This window comes from Catharus ustulatus, chromosome 6 (genome assembly GCF_009819885.2).
Source record: "Catharus ustulatus isolate bCatUst1 chromosome 6, bCatUst1.pri.v2, whole genome shotgun sequence".
In the NCBI taxonomy this organism is placed as follows: domain Eukaryota; kingdom Metazoa; phylum Chordata; class Aves; order Passeriformes; family Turdidae; genus Catharus; species Catharus ustulatus.
This window is the reverse complement of record NC_046226.1, coordinates 24071239-24097914: the sequence shown is the minus strand read 5'-3', so window position 1 is coordinate 24097914 and position 26676 is coordinate 24071239. Positions and strand designations below refer to the sequence as shown.

The window sequence follows — 26676 nt, the reverse complement described above, 5'->3', positions numbered from 1 at the left end:
ATGACTGTGACTTCAGTGGATCACCAGTGCTCCCCAAATTTTAAGAACACAGGTAAAATAAAAACATACTAAGAGAGACTTTTATTCAAAGCATTTTTCCATACATAAGTTTTGAAAGGAGTCAGGCAGGAGCTGCATACAGAGGAGACCAAGTTAACTGATGCAGTGCTGGAAAAACCCAAAAGCCATTGTAGAGGAGATGGAAGAGCACAGGGAGATCAGATTGACCTATCTGTTTGAATCATCAGAAAATCATAGAATGTTTTGGGTCAAAAGTGACCTTAAAGATCACTTAGTTCCAACCCACCCTGCCATCACCCACTAGATCAGGTTGCTTCAAGCCCCGTTCAGCCTGGCCTTGGACACTTCCAAGGATGGTGCATTAATTCACAATTTCACTGAGCAACCTCTTCAGTGCCTCACTACCCCCTGAGTAAAGAATTTCTTCCTAGCATCTAATCTAAATCTCTCCTCATTCAATTTAAAACCATTTCCCCTTGTCCTCTCCCTGTTTATCCATGTAAAAAGTTGCCCTCCATCTTTTTTGTAAGGCATTTTTGTCAGCTGAGGTCTGTCTAGACAAAGACAGCCTTGAACCCAGTGCTAACAGAGACAACGAAGAGCATGCTTCTGTAACAGAAATGGAGGAGAAGTAACACTTCTTTAGAGACTAAAAAATTGCTCCTACTGGGTTTCAAGTTGTCCATGGACACAGGAGAAGGCTGTAAAGCTAAGACTGAAGAAAGAACCTAGTCAGCCCAACTCATGTGCCTGGAAGAAGGACAGATTTGCAAACAAATGGGAGAAGTGGAAAAGTTCAGCCCCAAGGATAAGACAGATGAACTATGGAAGAAGAAAAAAGATGAGCTGGATCAGAAAAATGTGAGAGAATTCAAGGTTTCTAATATTTCTCTCCCCAGGAAACCATCTGAGTAATGTAGCTGAGAAAAGCTAAAATAAAGCCAGAATTTCTTCTGGTCAAGATGGGTGAAAATGTTGCCAGAAATTAGTTAGAGAGGTATTGATACAGAATATCAATATATTATATATATTAATAATATAATATAATATAATATAATATAATATAATATCATATCATATCATATCATATCATATCATATCATATCATATCATATCATATCATATCATATCATTCATATAATATAGATAATATATAACATATAAGCAACTCCAGTATATATCAGCAAAGCCCCTATGTCTATACCTTTATATCCTGACAGTGGTCAGAGCATTAACTTTCTATGAACTACTTCTAATCACCTGTCAAGGAGGCTAAAAATGATAAAGGTGACACACGCTGTAGACTGGACCTCAGGCTGACAAACTCTGATGGGCTTGTCAAATTTGGCTCTGTGTCTAGCTTGGGCTAGAAAACCCAAATAATCCACATCCCTGTATCTGTCCTTCAGCAGGGATGCAGAGCTGGGTCTGAAGGAAAAAGAGAAATAGTGGAGCACAAAGAGCTGTGAGAATATGGGCTCAAGTTGAGAAGAGCCCTCATGGATATCCACACCCTGTGTGAGCTTTGGGCAGTTCTCTAGGCAGAACAACAGTGTGCACCTCCTCACACTGATGCTGGTACCAAACAGAGGTACTTACTACATTTCAGAGGGCTTTAGACCTGGTGGGTTTAGCTCTACAGCAGACTGCAGCTTGCAGCCACATAACCCACACAATGTCATTCTGCCTCAGAGATGTTTGGGGAGAAATTGTTTTGGAGAAATTTGAATCAGTTTATGGTGAACTTGAGAATTAGAGAAATTATAATAAAGTTCTGAATAATTTATTGGCAAAATGATAGCTTGAATTTTTACCCCAACAGACTCAGTCATGCTGAGGCACAGCTTGTGTAACTCCAGGTTGACTGCTGGGGAAGGAAATTGCATATAATACTGGGGAGCCCTAATGGGGTGGGACATAGGTCAAACCAAAAATTGGCTAATGCAGACAAGACACAACCAAAGTTTGAGGTGGTAGGATTGTCTGATATGTCCGTCACAAGGTGCATAGTGCAACCTCCCCACCCTCTAGGACCAAAGGTCAAGGTCAGCTCACTGGTACAGGCAGTCGTTAGGAAAGACCTCAGCAGGGGCTCCTCCCTCCTCTGCCTGGCAGTTGCTTTAAAACTGAGGGTCTCATTTCTGGCTCCTGTCTGAGCTACATGCCTGTACCAGGCCAGGTACCTACTGATCTGGACCCCAAATCAGGGACCTGACTTCATGGCCAGAACTTGGGAGCTGCCTCATCCCTGTCAACTTGTCTGATGGGCACTAAAGGCTGAGTCTGGATACTGCCCACAACTGCTCTGCTTGCCTTGCTCAGGTACAGTGAGATAGGGCCAGGGCTGGGGGAAACCTGCTCCGAAAGTTCTTAACACATTTGGCTCCCAGCTTCCTATCCATTAGAAAGGAGCTGACCACCCCAGTCTTCATTCACCTCTTGTGAACATTTCCATCTCTGCAGAGACGTGAGTTCCTTCAAAATAATGGCTGGGAATATGACTACTTTGCTGGTCCAACATGAGACAGTCTCAGCCATTACAATGAAGGTGCCCTTGGTTTGCTCAGGGAAGGTAGGATTTTCAGCATCTGCAGCAGCCCAAATTCTTTGGCTGCCTAAGACTCTAAACTAGGATTTCCAAAGTATACAGGACATGCCCTTTGGGGAGTCCAAAACACTTGTGGCCATCCTGGACAGATAGCACAAATTTCACAAACAGTCCCCTGCCCTTGTTTCACCATGCACCTGGCACTGGAGAGCCTTCTCCAGAGACCAGGAGGACAGCTTTCCCCTGGGGACAGGTTCCCCTTCATGGGCAGACTGGAGCCATTTAGCCGGATGAACCACCCCAGAGGCCTGCAAAACAGAGAAGAGAGGAACAGGGAGCTGCTTCTCCTCGAAGCTGAGGCAGAAGATGGACTTCCCATGCTGATCTGGAGCTACAGTTCCAGCCCCAGTTTGGTATTCTGCTGATTAATTGGCCTCACGAATCACAGAGCATGCACTGGAGCTCTTGCCTCAGGCTGAGCGAAACAGGAGAAGTCTTGGGCTTTCTCTTAGTTTAATATCTTTGGTTGGGGTAATGCTGGCAGGGATGAGGTGTGTGCTGTCTTGCCCACACATGGTAAAAGGCAAATTAATGAGGAACTGTGGGGTTCAGAAACCCTGCTCATGGGCATGGCTGTCTAGAGAGTCCAAGCAACTGTTTCACCTCCTCTGATAGCAGGAAGCCGAATACTTCTCCAACGTGCAAAGCTTCCAGCTCTGTATTTTTAAGGAGCACTGCTCAGTTTTAATTCTTAGTTTATCTCCGAGGTCCCTAATTTCTCTTCTGACCTCTTATTTATCTCAGAATACGAGATGAGCAAGAAAGACAGAGAGCCCGTGGTTTCCCTACACGTAAGCCTCGCGCATCTCTCCTCCAGGGCCGGTGCCCCACGCCGTGCGTGTTTATGAAAGCAGGGATGCCTCCATCCCTCCCTCCCTCCCTCCCTAACCCCACCTCCCCAGCACGGCTGGAGGCGAAGCGGGGCCGGGGCCTGCGGGGCCGGGCCGGCCCTTCTTTGCGCAGGGGCGGGCGGCAGCCCCAGTCCGCCGGCGGGCACCGGCCCCAGCCCACGAGCAGCGGCCCCGCCGCCGCCGGTGCCGGCTTTTTGGCATCCCTAATCGCGGCTGGCCCCTGTGATTGGCTGCGCGGCTCTGACCCCGCTCGGGCTCCCGGCTGGGCGGATAAAAGGGGCCTGAGCCGGGGGCTCCCAGGCATTCCCGGAGCGGGCACCAGGGACCGCTGGCCGCAGCATGACGGGCAAAGCGGGCGCGGCGCTGGCCCCCAGCCTGCCCGGCAAGCCCAAGCCCGACGGCGCGGCCGCCGCCCCCGCCGCTCCGCCGCTGCCTCCGCCGCCCCCCGCGGCTGGGGTCAAGTCCAACTCTGGGCCCACCCCTCCCCGCTGCACCGGCTTCGGCATCCAGGAGATCCTGGGCTTGAACAAGGAGCCGCCGTCGCACCCTCGGGCCGCCCTGGACTCTCTGCCCGCCGGGCACCTGCTGGCGGCCCGCTCCGTACTCAGTCCCGCCGGGGTGGGCGGCGTGGGCATGGGGCTGCTGGGGGCCAGCGGCATCCCCGGCTTTTACACCCAGCCCACCTTCCTAGAGGTGCTCTCCGACCCCCAGAGCGTCCACCTGCAGCCCCTGGCCCGGGCCCCCGGGCAGCTGGACAGCAGCCAGACGGCCAGCTCAGGTAGGCACGTCGCCGGCCCCCGGGGACCCGCCGCGCCCCACCAGCGCCGCCGCCCGCACCCAGCAGCCACCCGCACGCGGTGTCCCGGCGGGAGGCCACTTGCTCGGTGGAGGAAGGGAGATTTCGTTTCGATCCCGAGAATGAGGAGAAGGGCGGGCGGGACCGTATTTTCCCCCGTCCGGGACTGCGGCCGTGGTCTGATGGTGTGGCCCCGAGCTCCCGGCCTAGGGATGTGCAGAGCCCCGTCGGAGCGGCCCCCGCGACCCTGGGTCGTTGCCGGAGAATTAGGGGTCTTTCGGCATCCTTTTCCTAGACGGCAGCAGCTCCCACAACTCTGCCTGCAGGCCCCGTTCCGCGGCCGCTTCGGGTCCACCCGGTAGGCACCCTGGCTCCTGGGCAATCCCCGGCCTCCCTCCGGCAGCAGCGCCCGTCCCGGGCCGTGCCCGTCACCCCCGCCCGCAGCACGGCCCGCTGAGCAGGAGTGGGACCGAGCGCGCATCGAAATACGGGTCCCTGATCCGCCCCCCGGCTGCTCCTTCGGGGCAAAGGCGGCGGCGTCCTGCTCTTAACACCCCCGGGCCGTGGCATCCCTGGGGAGCCGCGGGCCGCGGATAGGCACCAGCTCCTCCCGGGGTTTGTTTTATGCCGGTAGCTCCATAAACCTGAATTTTTCCCTTCCCGCTCCGGTGTTCTGCGGCGCAGTCCGGGATCCCCGGGCTGGGGCAGGCGGTCGCGGTTGCCCGGCCGCGGAGATGGGGCTGCAGCTTTCCCGTTTTCCTACGGTTTGGTTGAGCTCGCGGGGCTCTGCGTTTCAGCAGCGAGGCAACAGCAGCCTCAGCAAACGACTCTGATGGAGAGAGGCGAGAGCTAGAGCCCGGTCCCGGCCCGGAACCTTCCCTGGCTCAGGCGAATCGCCCCGAGCTGCCCGCACCGCATCGGGAGCGGCGCTGGGGCCGCGCTGGAGGGAGCGGCCGGCGTCGGGCCCCGTCCGCGGCGCGATGGCAACGAAATCTTCGGCCGGAGCCGGCGGAGGGAGCGGAGCCGGCGGGCCTGGCCCTGCCTGGGAGGACTCTGGTGGGGAGCGAGCCCCAGCCCACAGCCGCTGCCTGTCTTTCCGCAGATTCCGAGGATGTCTCCTCCAGCGACCGAAAAATGTCCAAATCCTCCCTAAATCAGAGCAAGAAACGAAAGAAGAGGCGGCACAGGTAAGACAGCGCTGGCCACCCCGCCCGCTCCCGTCGCCCCAGTCCCCTAGGGAACCGGTCACCGGCGAGCCCCGCCGCCCGGAGGGGACGACCCGCTCCGGCCTGGAGCAAAATACTCTTCCCGACACCGGCCGCCGGAGTGCCCCGGCGCCCCTGCGGCTTCTCCAACGGGGCCTTCCCTTTATTCTGTCTCCCGTCCAAAATAAATCGGATATGGGGACGTGCCTATAGGGAGTGGGGGATTAGACCGCAGGTGTCATTTTATTTAATTTTTTCTGGCTGCGGATCCAGGTATCCCTCGCAATCCTAAGCAGCCCGTGAGCTGCGGTGGAACACGGATCATGAGAGTTTGGAAGGGAAAAATCATCAACCTGTCAGAAATAATAAAAGCTGTTTCCAGCTCCACATACAGTAATCTTAATATTGGCTGTCAGCAAGACAGAATTCCCACGAAGAATTTAAATATTTTATTACATAAAAATAAATATTTTGCTAATAGATTAAATAGTTGGGAATCAGAGTCAGCCTGCAAAAAAGCTAAAGAAGGCTGGGAAACTGTTTAAGGAAACGAAGATCCACTCTGGGATTTGGTTTCCTATAGGCACGCTCAGGGTAATAGACTTTGCCTGACTTCTCCCACAGTTAAAATGGAGTTGGTTTGTTTGCGCTTTATAAACAGAAACGAAAAATCCCTTGCTGGGTTCTGGCATTGCTGTGGCCAGAGCGCCAGGACAAAGGAAGGCTAAACACCATCCACTGAGGGTGATTTAGGAATAATTAAATCAATCCTGCCACGATGCAGGAAAGGTGGATTAAAAGACGCTCCAGTGAAAGCTTAGCAGGATGCGGGGTGGAAGGAGACCGACTATCCCAGGAGACATCCTGCTATGTGTGCAACAGGAGGCTCGGTCTGGAGGGCTCGTTTCCAAATTCGGGCCCCCTCTCCAGGCAAATGTATCCAGTTTGGGTGCTCTGGGCTGAGTACAAGTTGATTTTCTTTACGCCCCAGACGGGGCTGGGTGATAACACAGCTGGGACTGATGTTCAGGTCCCGATCTGGATGAGCGATAGGAAACGAAATTCAGATTTGTTTTGTTTTCAGTTCTAGACGGGAACAGACTCGCAGCGTTTGGCTGTAGTTGTATATTCTGTACTAAACAGTTAAGACCTCTGGTTGTACAAAGAAGGGCTGGAAGATGACTATCCTATAGCCTGCAAATAGCTACAGGATAGAAGCACCAAAAGGGGCAGTGGATTGTGAATTGCAAAAAGGACAGGGACTACCCGAGTTTAAAAGGGAAAACTTCAGCTAAATGTCAGCAAAACCCTGCCGCCAGTGAGCCTGGACTGGCTTCTGCGCTCTTGTCGGAGGAAGATGGAGGGGAATGCTTGAAATCTAAACTAGATCAAAATTGGAATAATTTTTCGTGTGGTCCCAGTGAGAGAAAATACATGATTCGGTGTGCCTCTGCTGTCCCTAGAGTTCACAGATTTGTCAGAGTTGAAGAAAAACTGTTTGAAAAGAGAATGGATTTAAGAGTGAATTTAAAGAAGGGTCTGATTGCAGGCAGGTCCCTTGCATTTGCATGCTGCTTTTGTTAGTAATATTATTGATCTGATGGAATCCTTTTCATTCTGTGTAGCGGAGGATATTTCCGATATTTTCTCTTTTTGCTATCTGGAACTGAAAGGCTTTTCTGAAATTTGGTGTATTTTTGAAACAGACTCAATTTCTTTTTCCTTCTGGGAAATACATGTTTCTTAGATGGATGGTAAATTTATACATTCACTTTGCACAAGGGCTGCAATTCGTTGTTGGGGTTGAGGGTTGTTTTATTTTGATTTGGTTTTTTGGTTGAGGTTTTTTCTTTGGTTTGGCTTTTTTGTTGCTTTTTTGTTTTGGTTTGGTTTTTGTTTGGTTGGGTTTTTTTGTTTGTTTGTTGTTTGGGGTTTTTTGCCATTGCAGTATTGTTAGCTTTTATCAAAAATGGTGCTTTCTGTATTGGAGGAGTTGAAGGGTGGGAGTTTTAACCCTCAGGGAGTGGAAGCATTCCGAGACTTCTCATCCATCTGCTGAAGAAGGGCTTTCATCCGTCTCGGCTTTCCAGCTGCTGATTTTTCAATTTGGTTGTCCCAAACTGAGAACTGGCTGCGTGGAGGCGGGTTGGGCTGCTGCCTGCCCAGGGCAGTCCAGGAGGATTTCTAAAGAATAATGGGGTAATGCAAACTGGCAGGGAGCAGCTAACAGGATATTGGAGTGGAAGCAGCCAGGGTAAAGGCAGAGCAAGGGAGCTGGTCCTGACTCTCATGGGGAAGAACTGGTGTGAAAAGTGGTGGGTTAGTGGAGAAAACATTTGGAGAATTTGTCCAAAGTCTGAGACTCAAGGATAATTTGCTCATGGAGATTGAAGAGGCTAAGGACCATCAGCTGGGAAAGGGCTCAGCACCTCTCCAGACGGGGTGCTGAGGGGACGCTGCTTCCTCAGTGTGATGATCCTCACAAGAGGCAGCAGAGTCCGAGACCAGCTGCCATCGCTGCGGGTGCTCGCTGCTGGGGAGGCACTGTCTCCAGAGGCGAGTCCCTGAAAGGGAAGGTGATTTGTAACTGTTAAAAATGCTGTCTTCTGGCATTTTCTGGTTCTCCTTTCACCCTGGCACTTGACCTTTTGTGCACAGGAGATGGAAAAAAGCTGTGTATTAGCTGGTTACCCAGGTTTCACTATTTTCAGTGTCCATTTCTCTGACTCTTCATCTTTGCTACTTCTTGTATTTTGATCAAAGCGTTTTACTCCCCTCAGGACAATCTTCACATCCTATCAACTGGAGGAGCTGGAAAAGGCCTTCAACGAGGCCCACTATCCTGATGTATATGCTAGAGAGATGTTGGCCATGAAAACAGAGTTGCCAGAAGACAGAATACAGGTAATCATATCTCTTGGACCCCCTTATTGTGCTGCTCTCGCCATGTTCATCCCTCCATGAAGAAAAGCTAGTGGCATGATGGGACGGCTGACATTTTTCTGAATAAGCTTCCCCAGGCTGTCCACTCTCCTGCTTTTGATGTGTAGGCAGACAGATCAGATATTATTGGCAGATTTGTATTTTGTGTTTGTATGTCAACATGTGCTGTGTGTGGTGTGTTGTACCAGTGATTTGGGGTGTGTATAACAAAGAGAATCCTACCTCAGAAGGACAACAGGCATGCAAAATAAGATGACAGCGTTTCACGGTCTTGGTAAAAGCAAGAAGAGAGCCTCCCAGAGACCATGTCTGGGCGGGCATTGCTGAAGGGAAAGAGCTCATCTCTGCTCCTTTGGTCACAGAAGGATGCACAGCGATGGCATGGGCAGCTGGTACAGCTGTGGGTAGGATGCAGTGTGGGAATGATGGGTGAGTCCCAGTGAGATGTTTGTACCATGTCTGCACTTAGATTGTATTTACCTCCTCAAGTGATATTTCCCTGAAAGCTTCTGGGGATAATTTTTTGTTATTTTTTTGTTAATCTGTTAAGTTTTATTAAGTTATCAGCTTTTAATGTTAAGGCTTTAGCTGCATGTCAGTCCTGTTGTGCTGCTGTGAGGCGATAGAACCAGGTGGTGTGGAGTAGCACTGCTGTGTGGTGAATCCTCCAGCAGCAAGGAGCAGGACTGGGCCAGGACCAGCCTTTGCCATGCATTGCAGCCAGAAAGCTGGAGAAGACTTTAACAGCTGCTGTTTACAGTGTGGGAGGCACACTGGACAGAGCTAACATGATGCTCACAAGGGTGGGCTCCAGCGGCTTCTATTGCCCCACATTACCCCATGGATTGCTCCCATCAGGGTTCTGCACAAGGCACAGGAGTGTAATGGCCAAGCCTTGAGCAGGTGGAGTTCTGGTCTGGGCTGGAAGTTTCACTGTCCTGGTTCTCCACAGAGTGACAGTGGCTGGCCTCTGTGGCTGGTGCATGGAGTTGTCCTGTGTGCCATGTGGTGTTGGGAGGGTCCTGGCTTCCCTGGTTCCCTTCTGTTCATCCCTCATGCATGCCCAGCACCCACCAAGCTGTGTCATGAGCTTCTGCTCTTTCTTTGCTGAAGAGATGGCCCAGGAGGCTGCTCCCCCATGGGTTTGGAATGTAGCTCAGAGGGCGCTTAGCAGGATGACACTGATGCTAGAAGCTGCTGAGGTATGACCCCGTGCAGGGACAGGAAGATCCTCCAAAGCAAAGGTGTGGCCTTTTTTCCCTCAGTCCTGAGCTCCCCCTCACCACCCTTATTCTTGTGCTCAATCAAAAATGATGTTTTTATAAAAGCAACTTGTGTTTCTTATCCCATTGACCTGGCAGGACTCCCGCTGATCTAACAACTTGTAGATAACCTGTGTGCTAACAGGATTTCCACCTGTTTTCAGAAATAATGGCACATCATCTCAAATTCTGCCTGATGCATTAGGATTTTGCTCTGAGAAACAAAGTCTGATGCCTTCTCTTTAGAAAGAGAGAAGTGAATGGGTGGTCACTTCTCCACTTGTGATCCTGTCGGACATCAGGTCAAGAGAAGAGAGACTGTTGGGAGTCTGTTGCCTACAGCCACCATTTGGTGCTGGGCTGCAAAGAAGATCCCTTGATTTCCCACAAAAAATCTTTCCAAGGAAGATGTTCATCTAGTGGCACAGTGTGTGTTGAACTCCAGAGGCCCCATTTCTCTGGCCAGAGCTGAGAGCATGCACTCTGTGTGAGGAGGAATGAGATGTTGTGGCAGACAGTGTAGGTCTGACACACCTTGTAGGGCTTCAGCACCTGGAGCACCCTTCTAGTGCTGAGTGTTTGAACTGACTTGGAAGTGAAATAGCAGGTAAAGCATCTTAGCTCACACTTACTTGTCTGTCCTGTCATTCTGCAGCTGGCTGAACAACTACTCTTCCTGTATTGCAACTTTTAAACCTAGGAGATCTCCTTACTGGGACCCTTCTGCTCTTGAGATCAGATTAGACTTGGACAGCAGAGGCACCCCAATGTATGGCTGTTCTGAACAGGTGTAACTAATGGCATGTGTATTCCAGAAAAAGTATTTCACAGAAAAACTGTGAATAACAGTTTTCCTGATCATGAAAGTGGAAATAATGAGAAACAACAGAATTTCTGTAGCATCTGTTGAGCACCTTGCAAGGGTGAGCATCAGGCTCACAGAGGAGTCCTGAGCACCACTTTCCAATAGGTCAGCAGTAGATTGTCCCTTACCACATATTTTATGAAATTTCCTTGTCCATATTTTTGTGTGTGACAAGCCATGGTGAGGTGATTCCCAACTTTGATCATACTTCTTGATATTTTGCCTTGTATTCCTTTTCAAAACTGGACCTTTTTGTTATGAGCCTAATTCTTTCCTCTTGGTTATAAAGTTCATGCTCTTCAAATAAATCTAAGATATTTCTTCTCCTGGCTGTCACTTGTGGTTTTCATCATTGTTTAAGCAAGTTGCAAAGATCTTTCCTTAAATCATCCTTCATAAATCACATGCTTATCTCTCTCTTAATCATGTGGCTGTTCTTACATGAAGCCCATCCTGTCTGTCAGCCTTCCTGGAGATAAAGGACCACATGCCTACAGCTGCATCACACCAGTTCAGCTGGACTTGTGGTCCCTTGCAGAAATAGTCTTGATTAGCACTGGTCTGCTTGCTTCCTTATTTATTTTTATTTATCTAATTCAGTCACTTCATACTTCTTTTAGACAGATTTTATTTTATGCTTAGGGTTTTTCCTTCAGTGTTCTGGGTTTCATGTGGAATTTTGTTAACTTTGGCTAATGAGCATAATAACAGCTCTACCAGCTCTGAGAGTGGCAAGAGGTGGATTCCACACAGGGCAGCTGTCTAGTGATACTGAGTACTTCGTCAGTCTCTTGGGACTTTGAATGCATATAAATAAATATCTTAATATCCCATGGCAAGAAGTTCTGCAGCAGAACTGCCTGAGTGCAGTAAATCTTGCTTTGAATCTCTTAGCATCATTTAATGCCCCTTGAAACAGACAGCTTACAATGAATCTTTACTTCCATCTTCATAATATTTATAATTTTACATCACTGCGTTTTTTCTTTGCATGAGTTTCTAGCTGCCTGAGGGAGCTCTGTAGTTTTGCATTTTCATTGTAGCTCGTGGTTCCTCTCATCTTTCAGAAGTGCTGTCTCCCTCTTGTAGGTCGTTAATGAAAGTGTTTTCTAATATTGTTGTGAGCATCACATATTGTGGACTTCTACAGCATTTCTTGTGGTTTCCCATTGGATTCTCACCTAAGACTGATATCTACCCCTTATTTTCATTCATGGAATTATTTCTCAGGAGGTATTAGTCAAAGAGAAAGTAAATCACCTATGAAATTTGATGTGAAAGTGAAATTCAAAGAGGGCAATTGAAAGAATGATGTATAGGAACAGTTTGCAGGTAAAGCCTTCAGCAGAACACTGCAAATAGCCATCAGAGGCCAAGCAAGTTACTGGTTTAAAAGAACATTGAATACAGGAAAAAATATTTAAACCCTCCATTTAAAGAGAAGATAAAAGTGTATTTTTTTTCTGAGGCAGACACACACTGAGCTGGCTGCTCCTGGAAGGAAAATGAGCATCCTCCCATTGGGTGGCATGGGAAAATAATTTTTTTCATAGTGAGATATGTTGCACAAGTCAGATCAGATGTCACTGTGGCCATTTTGCAAGATACTTGAAAAAGACCACATTAATCAATGTATTTGAAAGAATATTCATAGGAGTTGAAGTGCCAGTATTGGAATAAATCCAGACTGTTCTGTAACATCCAAGAGAGGTAAGTGGATTGCTGAGGGGGAAGTATATACTTAGTAAACATTATGAAATATTAAAAATGTCCTATGGCTGACAAATACTGCAACATCTGACTTAAATCGCTGTTTCTCATAACAAATCTCTAAAGTGTAATGAGTAGATTTTAGATAAATTATCCCTATTGAATTTATTAATACACAACAGTTCCAAACTTTCAGTTCAGTAACAGTTTGATCTGGGGATTATTGAAATGCTTGTGTATGTTTATCTTTAAAGTATCTCTCCCACTGATCAAACAAATTGATTAATCAGTATCTAAAAAAAATAAGATCCTGACTGCCATTGTAAGGACATCAGAGTCACCTTTTAAAGGAAGTAATCAATTAAAAAAGGTAATAAAACTGCTAAAAATTGTCAGTTCTTGTTGTTAAAAGATTGTATGGTAATTATTGGATGAGAGTTTTTGGGACAAATAAAATTGCTCACATAAGCAAAAGGAATCCCAAGAAGAGGCTGGTGCTGCTTGTGGAGTGGGAATTGTCTGTGCATCCAGCAAGCTTTGTCAGGCAGCTAAGAGGCCAATTTTGGCTAAAAACAAAACAAGGTCAACTAAATCTTTAATTGAAATGTATTGGTTTAGCTATCAGATGAACACATTTCAGTATCACTGTGAAGCCCTTTAGGAGTTGAACAGGGATGGAGGAGTCAGGAGCAGTAATCATTTAGAGGGAAGCAAGTACCACGGGTATTTTGCAAGGACAGAGGCTTACCTTCCTTCAGTTCTGCAAAAAGGCTCTCTGTTTAGAGGTGAACATAATTTGACAAGGCCTGAGGAACCTGTACTGCACTGAGTGTGAGCTCAGGAGTGAACCCACGGCATCCCTTCAAGAAACATGATAGAAAGCATGAAGGAATAATTAGTTTTATGGAGCTTTAGCAGCCCTGGTTTCTCCCTCTCCTGCTGGCTTTTCCTACTTGCTGCAGAGTGCTGAGGTGTAGTCTGAATCCCGGGGTGTAAGTGTGGAACGCTGTGATTGCTCCATGCAGTTGGTGACCTTTCCTGAATGTGTGCCTGGAATGGCCACCAAAGCATTACTTAGTGCTGCAGAAAGCGGTGCTGTTGGATTTTCTAAGCTTATCACTATTACTCTAAGAAAGTGAGGACCTGTCTATTCTTGTTAAAATTTTGGGTGACTCTCACGTATAGAACAGAGAAAGGCCAGCATGAGGCACACCACCAGTGAGTTCAAACTAGTGTCTCTGAACAGCACATTCATGGGGATCATGTAGCTGGAAGGAAATTACCAGAGTGGTTAGCGTTGTTGGAGGTAGATTACCAAGGTGAAGGACAAGCCAAAAGTGTTGGTGTTGTGTGAGCCAATAATTTCAAAATATGTATGTTGTAAGACCCTTGCAAACAGTTAATAATGAAAAAGAATTGAGCAGCTAGTGCTGGCTACCTTTGCCAATAATTTGTGAGCACTGGGGCAAGCCATGACAGTGTGATACCAGATAAATGTCATAAACTTCCCCCATGCTTCTAGAAATGTAGGAAGTATACAAGTGAGAGTAATAAAACTAATCTAACTTAGTGGCTTACTGCAAATATTATTATGAGTTTTTCTCATGGCATATGGTGCATCTCTGCCTCCATGTCTTTAATTGGTATGTTAGGAGTTCATCCACTTTTCTGCCTCTTCAATAACATGCTTGTTTAGTTGATCTAAATTCATATTCATTTCCATTTTTCAATTAAGAGTTGTTTAATTTGGCCCTTTCTCTAATGGATTGTTTTCATTACCCTTTATCTATGGCCTGTTTTCAGCCCATGTGCTAGAACTTCGTTTACAAGTTAATTACTAGAGCTGCAAACAGAGGGGCTGGATGATGGGCAAGAGCAGGGGCCCAGGCAAGCCTTTCCAAAGGGATTCCTGTCTGAAAAGTCTTACACTACATACTTTTGGACACAGAAAGAAAATATGGCAGGAGAAAAGAAGGAAACTGGAGGGCTGGGAATGACACTTCAGCTTGTTGAAGTGGGGACTCTCCTGCTTGTTGCTAGACCATGCAGATTGCTTGCTTATCTTAGGGATTTTATCCTGCTACAGCTGGGGCTCTTAGGTGCAGTTTTAAAAGGTCATTTTAGTGCAGAGGTGGAGGTACAGTTACGAATATTTTCTTCACCCAGGCACTGCTTTATCCCTCTGTGTTCAGTCCCTGAGTTGCTTTAGCCACTGACTAATCTCTAAATGGGACAGAAAAACAAATAAACCCAAACTTGTCTGTTCTTGCCTTCTGCTCTGTTCTTAAAAGATGTTTATGGCTGTCCCAGGATAAGGGAGTGTGAATTTGATGTGCTTCTCTGCAGTATTGGGAGGGAAACAGCTCTCTGCAGTGACTGCTTGTTCTCTCCATGGTTTGGAGACACTATCAGCAAGGATCTGACACCTTCAAGCATCGGGTCACACGAACTCCCTGTGAGGGGGAAGACAGGTGGGCAACAAAATATACTGAAGCTTATTTCTGTGGAGTGCCTTGGCAAAGGCTTCCCCCATCACATCCATAAGAATCAGGAATGGCTCTGCATGATGCCAGGCTGTGACAACTCTTCCCTGCATTCATTCCCCCATCTTCTTAACAACAGTAGTTTAAGGGCTAACATGTCTCTGAGTTAGCTTAGGCATTGCAGTTCCTCAGTCACTTCAGCTCTTCTGGAAATACTATCTCAAATCCCTGTGCTGGGAACACTTTCATCCACTTCTTCATTTAATGATGAACTTTATTTTCTCTCCTCTGATACCGCTGCAGTTTTTCACAGCTGATTTTTAAAAAACAGTTGGTCATCCCAGCAATTTCAGCAGTTAATTCCTCTCCAGCCTTATGACACCTGGCAGAGGGAACAGCTCATGGTTGTGTTCATGTTTTCCTTTAATGACCCTTTATTACAAAGTTTTCCTCCTTTCCTGACTTTGAATAGAGATTTTTCTAACAGTTCAATAACACAGGCACTTTAGACACTCAGTTAATTTACTCTTCCCTTTATTTCTTAATGGATCTATTTCTCTCTGTAATGTTTTTCCTTTTACCCTGATAGATCTCAACAAGTTCTTCTGATTCTTCTCTGGAAGCACAAACCTACTCTCCTTTTCAGCCTTTTTCTGTGGGTGTTCTGTGACCCAGGTTTTTCCCAGGCACTGTAGAGCAGTCCAGTCCTCAGCAGACACACCAAGAACTCCATTTCCACGTGCATGAGGCCAGCTGGTCCTTCCGTGGAGCAGAAAAGAGGAACTGAGCTGGACTTGTTTCTCTACAAGTCTGTAGAAACAAACTGTTTCTACAGTATCTTAGAACAAAGATGCCTTCCAGAGGGCGCTTTATTGGAGGCTGTGAAAAACCATTAGGTGCTCTTCTTTCTCTCTACCCTGAATGTTACTGTCCTGGGAGCAGCAGTGAGAGGTGTTTTTAGGACCTGTGTGAGAAGCACACTTTGCTCCCTACTTTCTCTCTCAGCAGGAATCTGGTAGGCTCCCAAATGTCTGAGCAAAGGCAGAGCTGAAACTATGGCTGCCACGTTGCTATTAGAGCTTTCAGCTGCAGCTTTCTCTTCAAAATTGCAGCAGGGGAATGCAAGCCGAGCACGGCTTGTATCTGGTCACCTTTCTGTGAGTTATAGAAATGCTCATGCCATGCATGTTGCACACTCATAAACATAGGGGGGGGTCCCCTCCCTGACCTAGAAGTAACCTAGTGACTCGTGCCTGGCTGTTGTAGCTGAGCTACTGCAATGTGGATAAGCAGCAGCACCTTGCCAGGCTGGGTTAGCTGTGCCTGTGTTGTACAGCACAGGCAGGCTGCCCACCCATGCCTCTGGGAAGCTCTGGTTCACCTGCAACTTTGGGCTCTACATGGCAAAATACCTTCTCACTGTGCTACCCTTTCCTTTCTAAGTACTCTGCCTGGCTCACCCAGAGGGAGGGCTGAGTTATGAGTGTTGTTGAGAAAAACCTTCTTGGAAGGATCTAGCCATGCCATCCATGTGAATATGCATGAATAAATACCTGTTCCAGACACTGCTCACAGCCACATCTGCCTGTGATGTCCATTTCAAGACAACTTGCTTTATGTCCATCACATCTTTCTGATATCTCTGGGTCCCTTCACTGCCAGCCTTCCGATTCAGAGTGCCCCATGACTGTCACTTCAACTACAATTTGTTACTTGACTGGATCAACTTCTTCAGCTTATATGATGACCATGACTGAGATCAAGGCTCAGTGTTTAAGTGACAACTCCATGTGTGTCTGTGCGTGTAGGGGTGGGCTTGAGCCCTATCTCAGGGAACAGTGGGTACCAGTAGCACTGCAGACACCATCTCTTGCTAGTGCACAGCCTCTGGTGCCTATGTTTTTTTCTGGAGAAGGTCAGAGAGCACCTTTGCCCTTTGCTCTTTGTCTACTGATGAAGGGCAGGGCCCCATGGAGCTGATGCTGGCATGCCAGGGGGCAGTCCCAGAGCACAGGCAGTGTTCCACAACCTTGGAGGAATGCTGGCATGCATGGCCTGATTTCAGGGCCCATTGAAAGGTATTGTGAAGGGGATGTGACATTTCTCCTCTGACTGTCCTGACTCACCTTCCCTAGCATGAAAGTAAAAATGTGGTGTGTCCCTGCATGATTACAGAGTGCATTACTTACAGATGTTTATGAAGATCTATGCTAAGGTTTCCTGTGTGCTAGGGGACCTGCAGAGCAGTGTTAGTGGGGGAAAAGAAGGCAAAATGAAATAATCCAGGCAGGATAGCAGTTTGGCTAATGGAGTCAGGTACTGTGATTGCCGAAAGGATGGATGTGCATTATCACTGTTTGTGACAATAACAGATGTCTCCCTGGTTTTGTGTGGATTAGGATGATGACTGCACTCTTGTCAGCTTTCTTGTGACTATCATGCATCTATGACCCTGATGTTTTTCTTGTTTTTCACTCAGCATGTTAGGAAAAGAGGAATTTGGGTATTGATCTGCCAGGTCCCAGCATATGGAAGCCTATACTGTAGTGCCAGCTAAGCTGCTGGTCAGTTGGAATCACAGTGTGGCCAGGGTGAAGTCAGTGTCTGAGATGCATTTGCTGTGCAGATGTGATGCACAGGCTGAGTGTGTGCTGAACCACTGATGTCACTGTACTGACCCTGCACATCGTGTGCACACTTGTTTTGCTTTGGGGAAGATGGCATCCCTGCAGCAAATGAAGCTCTTTGCTTTTGAAGGGTTACAAGATACGAAAAATTATGTTGCCATGTGAGGCCAGGTGCAAACCCCAGATTTACCAAGGGAATGCAGTTTAGGTCATGTTTCCTGGTCAAGTGGGATTTTATAGCTTTGGTTGCCTAAGTCAGATAAATTGGAACAAATAGTTATTCCTGGCCCATGTGGTGCTTTAAAGAGCAGGATTCAGAGACAGGCCTAGCCTGCAGGACTGCTGGCATGGTAGTATCATGTACATTTTTGCTGGGTGCCAATTAAGCCCATATTTAATGAGTGCCCTGTTACTCTTTTAGCTTAGAGGAGACCCAACATGATGCACCATCATGTCTTCACTCAAGAGGGATGAGGGCTGTTTCACAGCTCATCTTGCATTCTCTGGTTGGACCTTTTAGCCAAGTGGATCAGACAGAACTCCAGCTATTATCAGGAAGGGCTCTTGCTATGTCGTGTACAGGAATTGCCCTTTCTAAAGTGAGTTCAGCAAGCTCTTTCCCAGTGTTAGCAAGAAGAGGGATGATGAGTCCTGTGATCAGCCATGCAGCCCATGTGCAACCTTTACTGCTCTCATTTAACTTCATAACCACTTTACACCAGCCATAGAAAGTGATGTCACCATAAACAGTACCAATAACCTTGATGTTACATTTGAAAAGACAGCAATAAACTGTTTCCAGGCTTACACAAGTGGTGCAGTCTCTACCAGCAGTCAGGAAGCTTTTCTGTAGTGATTGCTAAAACGGAGGGATTTGAGGAAGCCCCAGGGCACAGTCAGAGCTCATGCTCTCACAGCAGTCTGTTATACAGCCCCACTTCTCATGGGTATGGGTGGGGACGTGCTCCAAGCAAGATATGAGGCCGTTCTTTGCAGTGTTCAAATCTTCAGATTGAACCCAGCCAGGGCCACAGGTCCCGTCTGATAGGAGGATGAGGACATCCCTGTTTTTCCAGAGGAGGTTTTAATTTCGACCACTGTCATTAAGTCTTGGATTGGAGAGGGAGGAGATAGAAAGGGAGAGGTGTAGTTGTCAGGAGAAACTGGGTACTGAGATGGCAGCAGGGCCCTGGAGGGCAGCTCGAGGTGCTGTCTGGTCTGCAGCTCCCCCAAAGCAGGGAAGTGACAGACAACGTGCGCCTGCCTGTCCGTGTGCCGGGGAGATGGTGACCCTGGAGATACTGGGATGTTGCCCCTTGCTTTAGGTGCTGTTTTGCCGACAGCTGCTCCCTGCAGCCTGGCAAGCGCACGTGCTGGAGTGTCCGTGTGTCCGTGTCCTTGTGTCCGCAGATGCGGACGTGCATCTGCCTGTGGCCATCTAGTGGACACTCAGCTCCTGCTGCTCTGGGCTGGGACCGGCTTGTGCTCCTTGAAATGCCCCTGTTGGAATGCTCTATCAAAGGCAGGATGAGAGATTTGTTGAAGCAAAATTTCACCATTATCAAGCCTGGAATTTTCCTTTAATAGATGAGGAATGCTTAGGCATGGAAAATGTATTTTTTTTTTTATTAATAAGAAAAAAAATTCCTATATAAATTCTCTCATCATGAACCCTAGTTTGGAAAGTAGCTGCCAAGAAAATGAGTGTTACCGGTGGAAAATTTTAGGTAGAAGCAAAACAGAAACAATACACAGGAACACCACAGATGTTTTAAAATATCCCTTTGCTAATTCAGATTTCTGAATTATGGCCGACCTCAGGGAGATTTCTCTTTTTAGCAGACAATGTTTCAGGCACTGATTAGGTAAACAAACTAATATGATGAATGTGGATAACAAGGATGTGTCAAGTCTCACATCCCCTTGCAAAATGAGAGATTTCTCCTCCTACAATTTGCTCTTCTGTGTCATCAATAATCTGAAGAAGTATCAGTTGTCATTTGTGATTCCGAGGAGGAAACTATAGAGATTATCCTTGCCAGTCTTGACTCCGAAACTGCCACTCCTAAACCCTTGCAGACCTGTAGTCAAGTACAGAGTGCCTGAACTTTTATTGCTTTGGGCAGTGGGCACTGGAGGTGAGAATTAGGTGATGATTAAAGTTAGAAACATTCCCATTTATAAGGCTTTGCAATACTGCAAGAGAAACCTGTCCACTTTTCTCCATTGTCTATATTTGGAGGACAGGCTTCCTGGAACAAGCTTCCCAGATTTCACAAAGGGTGTTTGTATGAAAATAAAGAAGTGTGAAACTTCTTGAGGTGTAACACATCGGTCCAAAAGACATCTCTGCACATCACATCGTGACAGCTTTGCACAAACACTTGACAGGTTCAGTCTAAAATTAAATCAGAAGGTTTCACCACTGCCCCTGAGATGTGGAAGCAGAAATAGTCTTTACACCATACCCTGGGCTGTGCAACAGAAAACCAGATGAGGACGAGTGAGAAGGAAGGTGCAAGGTACAGAGCAACATCAGTAAAGCATTTCACAAAGCTGAGCCAATCCATGGGGTGGGAAGGGGCAGGAGGAAATGTGAACAAACCTAGACATTGAAGCAGACCAAATCTTACAGTGTCAGAGGAAGCTGTAGAGTAGACTCTCCAAGCAAGGACAATAAGCAGACAAAGAATACCAAAACCACAAGAGATGTGTAAGGTGAGTGAAGTGTAAGGGTGAAAACTGTCCCCCAAAAAAGTGAGGTGCCAATAATAAATAACTGCATATTTGGATGTTGTGACTGATGTACCAACACCACTGAAAATGCCTCTGAATTACTGAAATCACCACATAAAGTTTGGCAACACATTGGTAAATTTGAAGAAATCACTGAGATCTCATAAATGAAAGCCCCACTGATGGAGCCATTTGAATGAGGACAAAATCACAAAAACAGGACAAGGGACAATCCTGCTGATCTGAAATGGCATGAGAACTGCCAGTGCCATGCTGGAGCTCATCACTCAGTCTTCCTCAGAATGAGCTTGTGACAGAAATGCTTGACTGGGATCTGATCCCAGCAATACTCAGTATTGAGCACCATTGGTCTCACTTAATTTCATGCCTCAGATAAGATATGGTTCCTGATATTAAAGCAAGGTGGTCAGTCTTCCCGACTTCTGTTCTGCTAAACATTCTGGGACTTCAAACTTTCATTTTTCTTAATCAAAACCAAGAGGAAATTCCCATCAAATGACAAAAATTTGTTTTGGAAATCTCAGAATGATCCTACTGAGATGTTGATGCAATTTTGTTTTTCTCATTTGGCTTTAAAGCATAGATTTTGCATGTCTTAGGCAGCTGAGATTAAAGTACAGCATTCAGAAGAAAGCTATAGATAATTTTGATTACACTTCCAGTGGCTGGACACAGTTTTTCTTGTGTGATTGAATCAGCATTTTTTGATTGAAGATTTTCTACCAGCTCTAGTCAAAATTGGGCTGCCAGCTGGCAAAGCTTCTGCTGCCTCCAGTATTTGCGTAACACTGCCGTGGAAAAGGGGATGCTCCAGGGTAGCAGGTTTGATGGCAGTGGGCAGTGCTGGGGCACTGCCAGGAAAAAGGAAGAGGAGCATGAGGTATGTGGGAATATGATAGGGGCATCAAGGCAGGAGGGAAGAGAAAGGGCAAGTGGTAAAAGCATCAGTAAAGAGGCACCTGCAGCTCTGCACCCTGTGCTCTGGGAATGGGAGGATTGCATGACCTGGAGTGAGACTCTCTTTCAGCATCCTGCTGACTGCACAGCCAAGCAAATGCGTGTTTCACACAGGCATGGAGGAGAGGGGGAAGAGAGGAAGCTCTGCATTCCTGAGGGTCTTTGCTTAGGCCCTGCAGGATTTACAACCACCCGTGGTCCAGGGGTTACAGATTGGCAGTATGAAAGTGTAAATCAGACTGTTTATCATGCAGAGGAGGTGCCATGTGGTGGAGCAGCCTCCTTTCTTTGCCTGGTAAAATCCTCTCTGACATGCACAGAGTGTCTTCTGCTGGGAGAAGCTGGGATCACAGCCAGTGGGACCACCACTCCACCCATTCCACAGAACTGTCTCGGGGAGTAGGCTGGCTGGGCTCCTGGGAATGGCTAGCGTGACTGTCATCAGTGCTAGCCACCCACCTTTATTGCCTTGCCACCTCAGACCAGGACATCACTCTGTGGCACCACTCTTATGGTCCCTATGGCAGAGCTGGGGGACTGGCACAGACCCCCAGTATTCCCCGCTGCAGCTTGAGCTCCCCCACAGCTACGAGTAGTGGGGACAAGAGAGGGTTAAGCTGTCAGCTCTGTAATGTTAAACAGGTGTCAAAGGCACCTCCATATATCTGCAGATTGAAATCAAATTCTTTGCAGTATAAAAAGATAAATTACCCAGGCGATTCCCGCCTCATCCCACTCATCAGGCCAGCGCCAGACGGCAAGCAATTTTTTTTTTTAATGTGCTAACGACCTAATCAAGCAATCAAGTCGGAGAAGATTGCGGAGTGACCCCGAGCATCCATCTGCCAGCGAGACCCCGACATTCATTTCCATTCGTGTACTTTCCGGGAAAGGCAGGGAAAAAAACAGAAAAGAAAAAAAAATCCTAAACAAATTAACACCCAATTTTCTGTGAGTCTAATTAGTTAAATGAGGAGGTGTTTGGGGTGTCCACGGGGAGGGAGGGACTGCCTCTCGGAGAGGGGCCTGGTAACTCCATGGCATTAATTAGCGCAGGTCAATGGCGTGGTTCCCTGGGGACCAGCTGCTTTAATTTCCCGTGATATTTCAGTGCCTGAGGCCCATCGATTCAAACTGAAATTAACTTATTTTTCAATCAGGCCTGGGCTGCCCCTGGGGCTGACTCTTCCTTTGCCTCCTTCTGAATAGACCTCAAGCAATTTTTCATCTAAAGCTGATGCCTCTGCTCGGGGGGAAGGGAGGGGAGCCGGGGAGGGAGGAGGGTGAAGAGACAAGAGGAATGGAAATCGGAGAGAGAGCACTAATAGATTTCTGCGAGTATCACCCCCTCCCTGCCATTGCTGCCCGCCTCTCTGCTCACTGCCCCCCAGGTCACAGCTCAGAGATTATTCTGCCAATTTTCTGAGAAGATGAGGGGTTTTTCAAACTGGGAATTCAGGGCAAAGCGCACAGAGCAGCTTCCCCCTTCTTTCGAGCATCCGCCCCCATCCCAGCCCTCCCTGCAGGCACCGCTGCCTGCAGCCCTGTACCGCTGCTCAGACACACAGCAAATAATAAAAGAAAATCCCAGGCATGAGAGCCAAAAGCCACCAGAAAAAAGACGTTGCAATGGCAAATTAATTACATCCTGTGGAGAGGGATAGGACCTGTTTTCACACTTGCCCCTCACCACTCCTTCAAGGGAGGGAAGGAGACACACCCAATGTCTGTTGCATGGGGAAGAGGTTGTATTGCCTTTGGGATAAACATCTGATAAGCACCCATCTGCTTTCATCGTGCTGCAGAATTACATGCATGTTCCTGCACGGGAAGGGGCCTGGCATGCCTTCTCCACGCACAAAACCCATGTCCCTCCTTGTCGCCTGCTCCAGGTTTGGTTCCAGAACCGCCGGGCCAAATGGCGGAAGAGGGAGAAGTGCTGGGGCAGGAGCAGTGTGATGGCTGAGTATGGGCTCTACGGTGCCATGGTGCGTCACTCCATCCCGCTGCCTGAATCCATCCTCAAGTCTGCCAAGGATGGCATCATGGAGTCCTGTGCCCCTTGGCTCCTGGGTAAGAGAGCAGCCAACTTCATTGGGGATGGCAAATGGGTAGAGACAGGGGGATGCAAGGGAGAAATCAGAGTCATGTTGAAAATAGGTGAAGGGCAGCAGGGCAAGGTCCTGCCTTCCTGCTGCCCTTGATGCCTCCGTCCACCAATGACCCTTGTCAATAGGGTTTGACCACTCATCCCAAGCTCCTGCTGGACCTTGGATCATGACCTGCAGAATCTGGCTGGGACACAAATTTGTCCACATGCTCAGGCTGGTGCTAACCTTCACTTTCCATGGCTCAAGCATCCTTCATATGCCCAGCTCTGGAACAGGGGCTCCAATCCTTGCTCAAGGCAGGAGGTCATCCCAGTCTCACTCCTCCAGCCCTGTGATGCTGGATGGGGTGCTAGGATTCCCAAAGGCTCTGTCTTTGCCCAAGTTTCACTTGGTTTTCTGTGCAGGCATGGAGGTAGCAGCTACCCTGTCACACTCCTGCTCTTTGCTTCCCTCTTTCTGACCTTCCAGGCTGGTTCTGCCCCAAAACTAGTGTCTGGCATCTTGACAATGGGCTGTCCTATCCTTCCATCTGTGTGAATGGAGAGAGGCAGAAGGGTGGCTGTGGTTTGATAAGGAAATAGAAACATCCCTCCTAATGAGGGATCTCCCTCCCCAGCCTCAGTGAAGCTCAGGCAACTATGCTGCTGTCTGAGACCCTCATCTCCATGCAGGAACAAGTTAGCTTCAGGTTCACAGAGAGAAATGAAGGGGAGAGTAATTATAGACCTTTGGGACCAGCCACCACCCACAGATGCTGGGCTGCCCCAGCAGGCAGCTGCCTTGCCTGGGCTGCCCTCGCATGGGGGCCAGAGCGAGTGGCTCGCTGTGACTGCTGTGTGAAGTGAGGGTTTCTGCTTTTCCTTAATTCTGGCCTCTCTTTATCTTTGCTGTTTTCAGTTCAAGATGGCTTTCCCATGCCCAGGCGCTTTTCTAAACCCGAATACCAACAATTCTTTTTAGGGATGCACAAAAAATCTCTGGAGGCAGCGGCTGAGGCGGGGAGGAAGACAGAGGTGGAGCGCCAGGCCCTGCCCAAGCTTGACAAAGGTGACAAAGAAGAAAGGGGTCCTGATCCCAAAAGCACCATTTCCCAGGAGGAACTGAGAGAAAACAGCATTGCTGCCCTCAGGGCCAAAGCTCAGGAGCACAGCACCAAAGTCCTGGGGACCATTGCCGGGGACACCCCAGCCCCAGGCAGGAAGCCGGAGACAGGGGAGGAGGCGGCAGTGGCGGAGGATGAGAGACAGACGGAGAAGTTGAACTCATCGCAGAAGGAGGAGAAGTTGATCTAGGGGGAAGAGAGGTGGCAGAAGCCAGCCCCGACAGACACTGTGTCCTCTGGGGGCCACGCTCCCCCTTGGACTGCCAGGTGTCCCTGGCCCCCCTGCCAGGGAGAGGGGCCCCGGTCTGTGTGTTTGGGGCTGCCTGGTAGGGGTGCCCACTGCCTGCTCCCCTTGAGCACACCCCTGCCCCTCGCTCCTCCACCCCACCAGGCCTTCCTCACCCCCCCACCCCTTCCTTTTTGGGGGACCGGGAAGTGTCACATCATCACTGCCACCAATGACACTAAGGCTCTGGTCCTTTCAGCCTCACAGCTGGCTCTGGGGCTTATTCCTGCTGCAGCTCCAAAGCCCATTTGCCATCCTGAAGCAAGGCTGTTGCCTGCTGCCATGCCTCTCCTTGGTACACATCTCTGCCCAGTGCTGCCCAGGCCCTTCCCCTTGCACCCTGTCCCACCGTGCCCCAGGCAGACACGCCACCTTCTGCTGGCCATCGCCTCCGCCTGTGGCCCAGGCTGAAGCAGGACAAGCCCATGGCAGTGCTTGCATGAAATGATGACCATCCATGTAATGTGGTTTGCACCTTCTATCCATCTCTCCCTGCCCAAGCACTGGGGTCTGCTGGGAAGGGACTGCAGCTTAAGAGCAGTTATGTTTTGTTTCTTTTTGGCAGGGAGAGGCAGGTTTAGGCCACAGGCAAAACACCCTGGTCCCACCTGGTACCCTGAGCTGACCCCAAGCCCATTTCACTGGCTCCTGCGGGACTGGGCAGTTGGGTTTGACTCTGCCCTAAACACCAAAACCCTACACCCCTGCAAGAGGGGATGAATGGTGAATTTATTTATTGAATACATTATTCCAGGTGAGACAACAACATCACCTAATGTATTTATTGACTTAAATTTGTCCAGCTCACCCTCTGAGTGTTAAAGGGAATGACAGCCATGCACATCCACCCTGATACACCCTGTAATGTGTACATAACACCCATAGGAGCACATGCAGACCCACACAGTCAAACTCACTCCATGGTACCATCACCTTCCCATCCCAGTAAAGCACTATTCCCCCTCCAAAAGCTGTAGGACAGTGACTTCCAGGTGACCCTTTCTGTCCTGCTTTCTGCTGTGAGCACCCTTTCCCCAGAGCTGTTTCTGTTCCATCAAAGGGTTAAGCGCAGTCATCCAACCCCTGTTTGTCTTTGTCCCCGATCGTTTGACGTGTTAGATGATAGCCCATGGAGTGTAAATAATGTATATACAGTGAGAAAATAATTCAGTATTGAGGTGTTTGAGATATGGAGCTGTAACAACTTCTAGTCATCCAGCATCTGTGATTTATGTGCCATTTTCTGTAAAGATATGAAGAAGAATAAAACTAAACAGGAATACTGTGTATGAGTCCAGTCACCAATGTTCAAGGAGGGTGAATTCAGCCAAAGCTGAGAAGGAGCTGGATGTCACACTGTAGCCAGAGAGAGGTAAGAGATCCAAAGTGGCCCAGAGGTCTGCACTTTCCTCCCCATTGAGGCATGGAGGAGATGGGGCTTGGATCTGTCTCTGCAGTGACATACAAAACTGGAAGTGGGATGCTTGTACTTGGAGCAGAAGTTACATCATTCAACTGGTGAGAGAAAAAGTCACTTCGGCATCCAGAGCACCTTGGTGTGTTGGGTCATGCCATATCACATGTGCCTTGGTGTTAGAGAGTCAGACAAGACCTCCAGGCAGGCTCAGCCTCTGCCAGGAACAGGCTGCAGGGGCCCTCTGGCCTGAGGAGCTGAGGCAGCAGCCAGACACGGCAAGTGCAGGGGAGCAGTTGAGAGTGAGGGGCACCCCTGGGATTTCCAGCAAGGTGAGCGCCAATTCGAGAGCAATGGAAGCCTATTCTGGCTTACCAGGTGTAGCGGGTTTAGTGCTGGCCAAATGCCAGTGCACCTACTGGAATTATTTACTCATTTCCTGCTGTGAGATATGGATTAAGAGGAGGACAAAACAGGCTCAAAACTTTAAAGGATATAAAAAACCTTTTATCAACAGAATTAAAAAAAAAAAAAAATCAGAATAAACCTTCACAACACTTCTCCTCCCCCCACAATCTCTTTTCTTTCCAACTGACAACAACAAGAGACAAAACCTGTGACTTTCAGTCAGTTTACCACCTCTAAAATAGTCTTTCTTCAGTTCTCTTAGGAAGAGTA

The 26676-nt window shown here is 48.2% G+C and overlaps 1 protein-coding gene across 2 annotated transcripts; it reads left to right on the top strand.

Annotated features, from left to right (window-relative positions):
- The first annotated feature begins 3819 nt into the window (after nt 1–3819).
- On the top strand, nt 3820–25857 carry VSX2 (visual system homeobox 2). 2 transcript variants are annotated; one of them, XM_033062872.1, is made up of 5 exons: nt 3820–4258; nt 5379–5463; nt 8262–8385; nt 22978–23158; nt 24157–25857. In XM_033062872.1, the coding sequence occupies exons 1-5, from the start codon at nt 3820–3822 to the stop codon at nt 24486–24488; spliced, it is 1161 nt and encodes a 386-aa protein (XP_032918763.1). In that variant the 3' UTR covers nt 24489–25857. The 2 variants fall into 2 exon arrangements, with proteins under 2 accessions (XP_032918763.1, XP_032918762.1); XM_033062871.1 differs by having other exon boundaries at nt 24094–25857.
- Nucleotides 25858–26676: the final 819 nt, after the last annotated feature.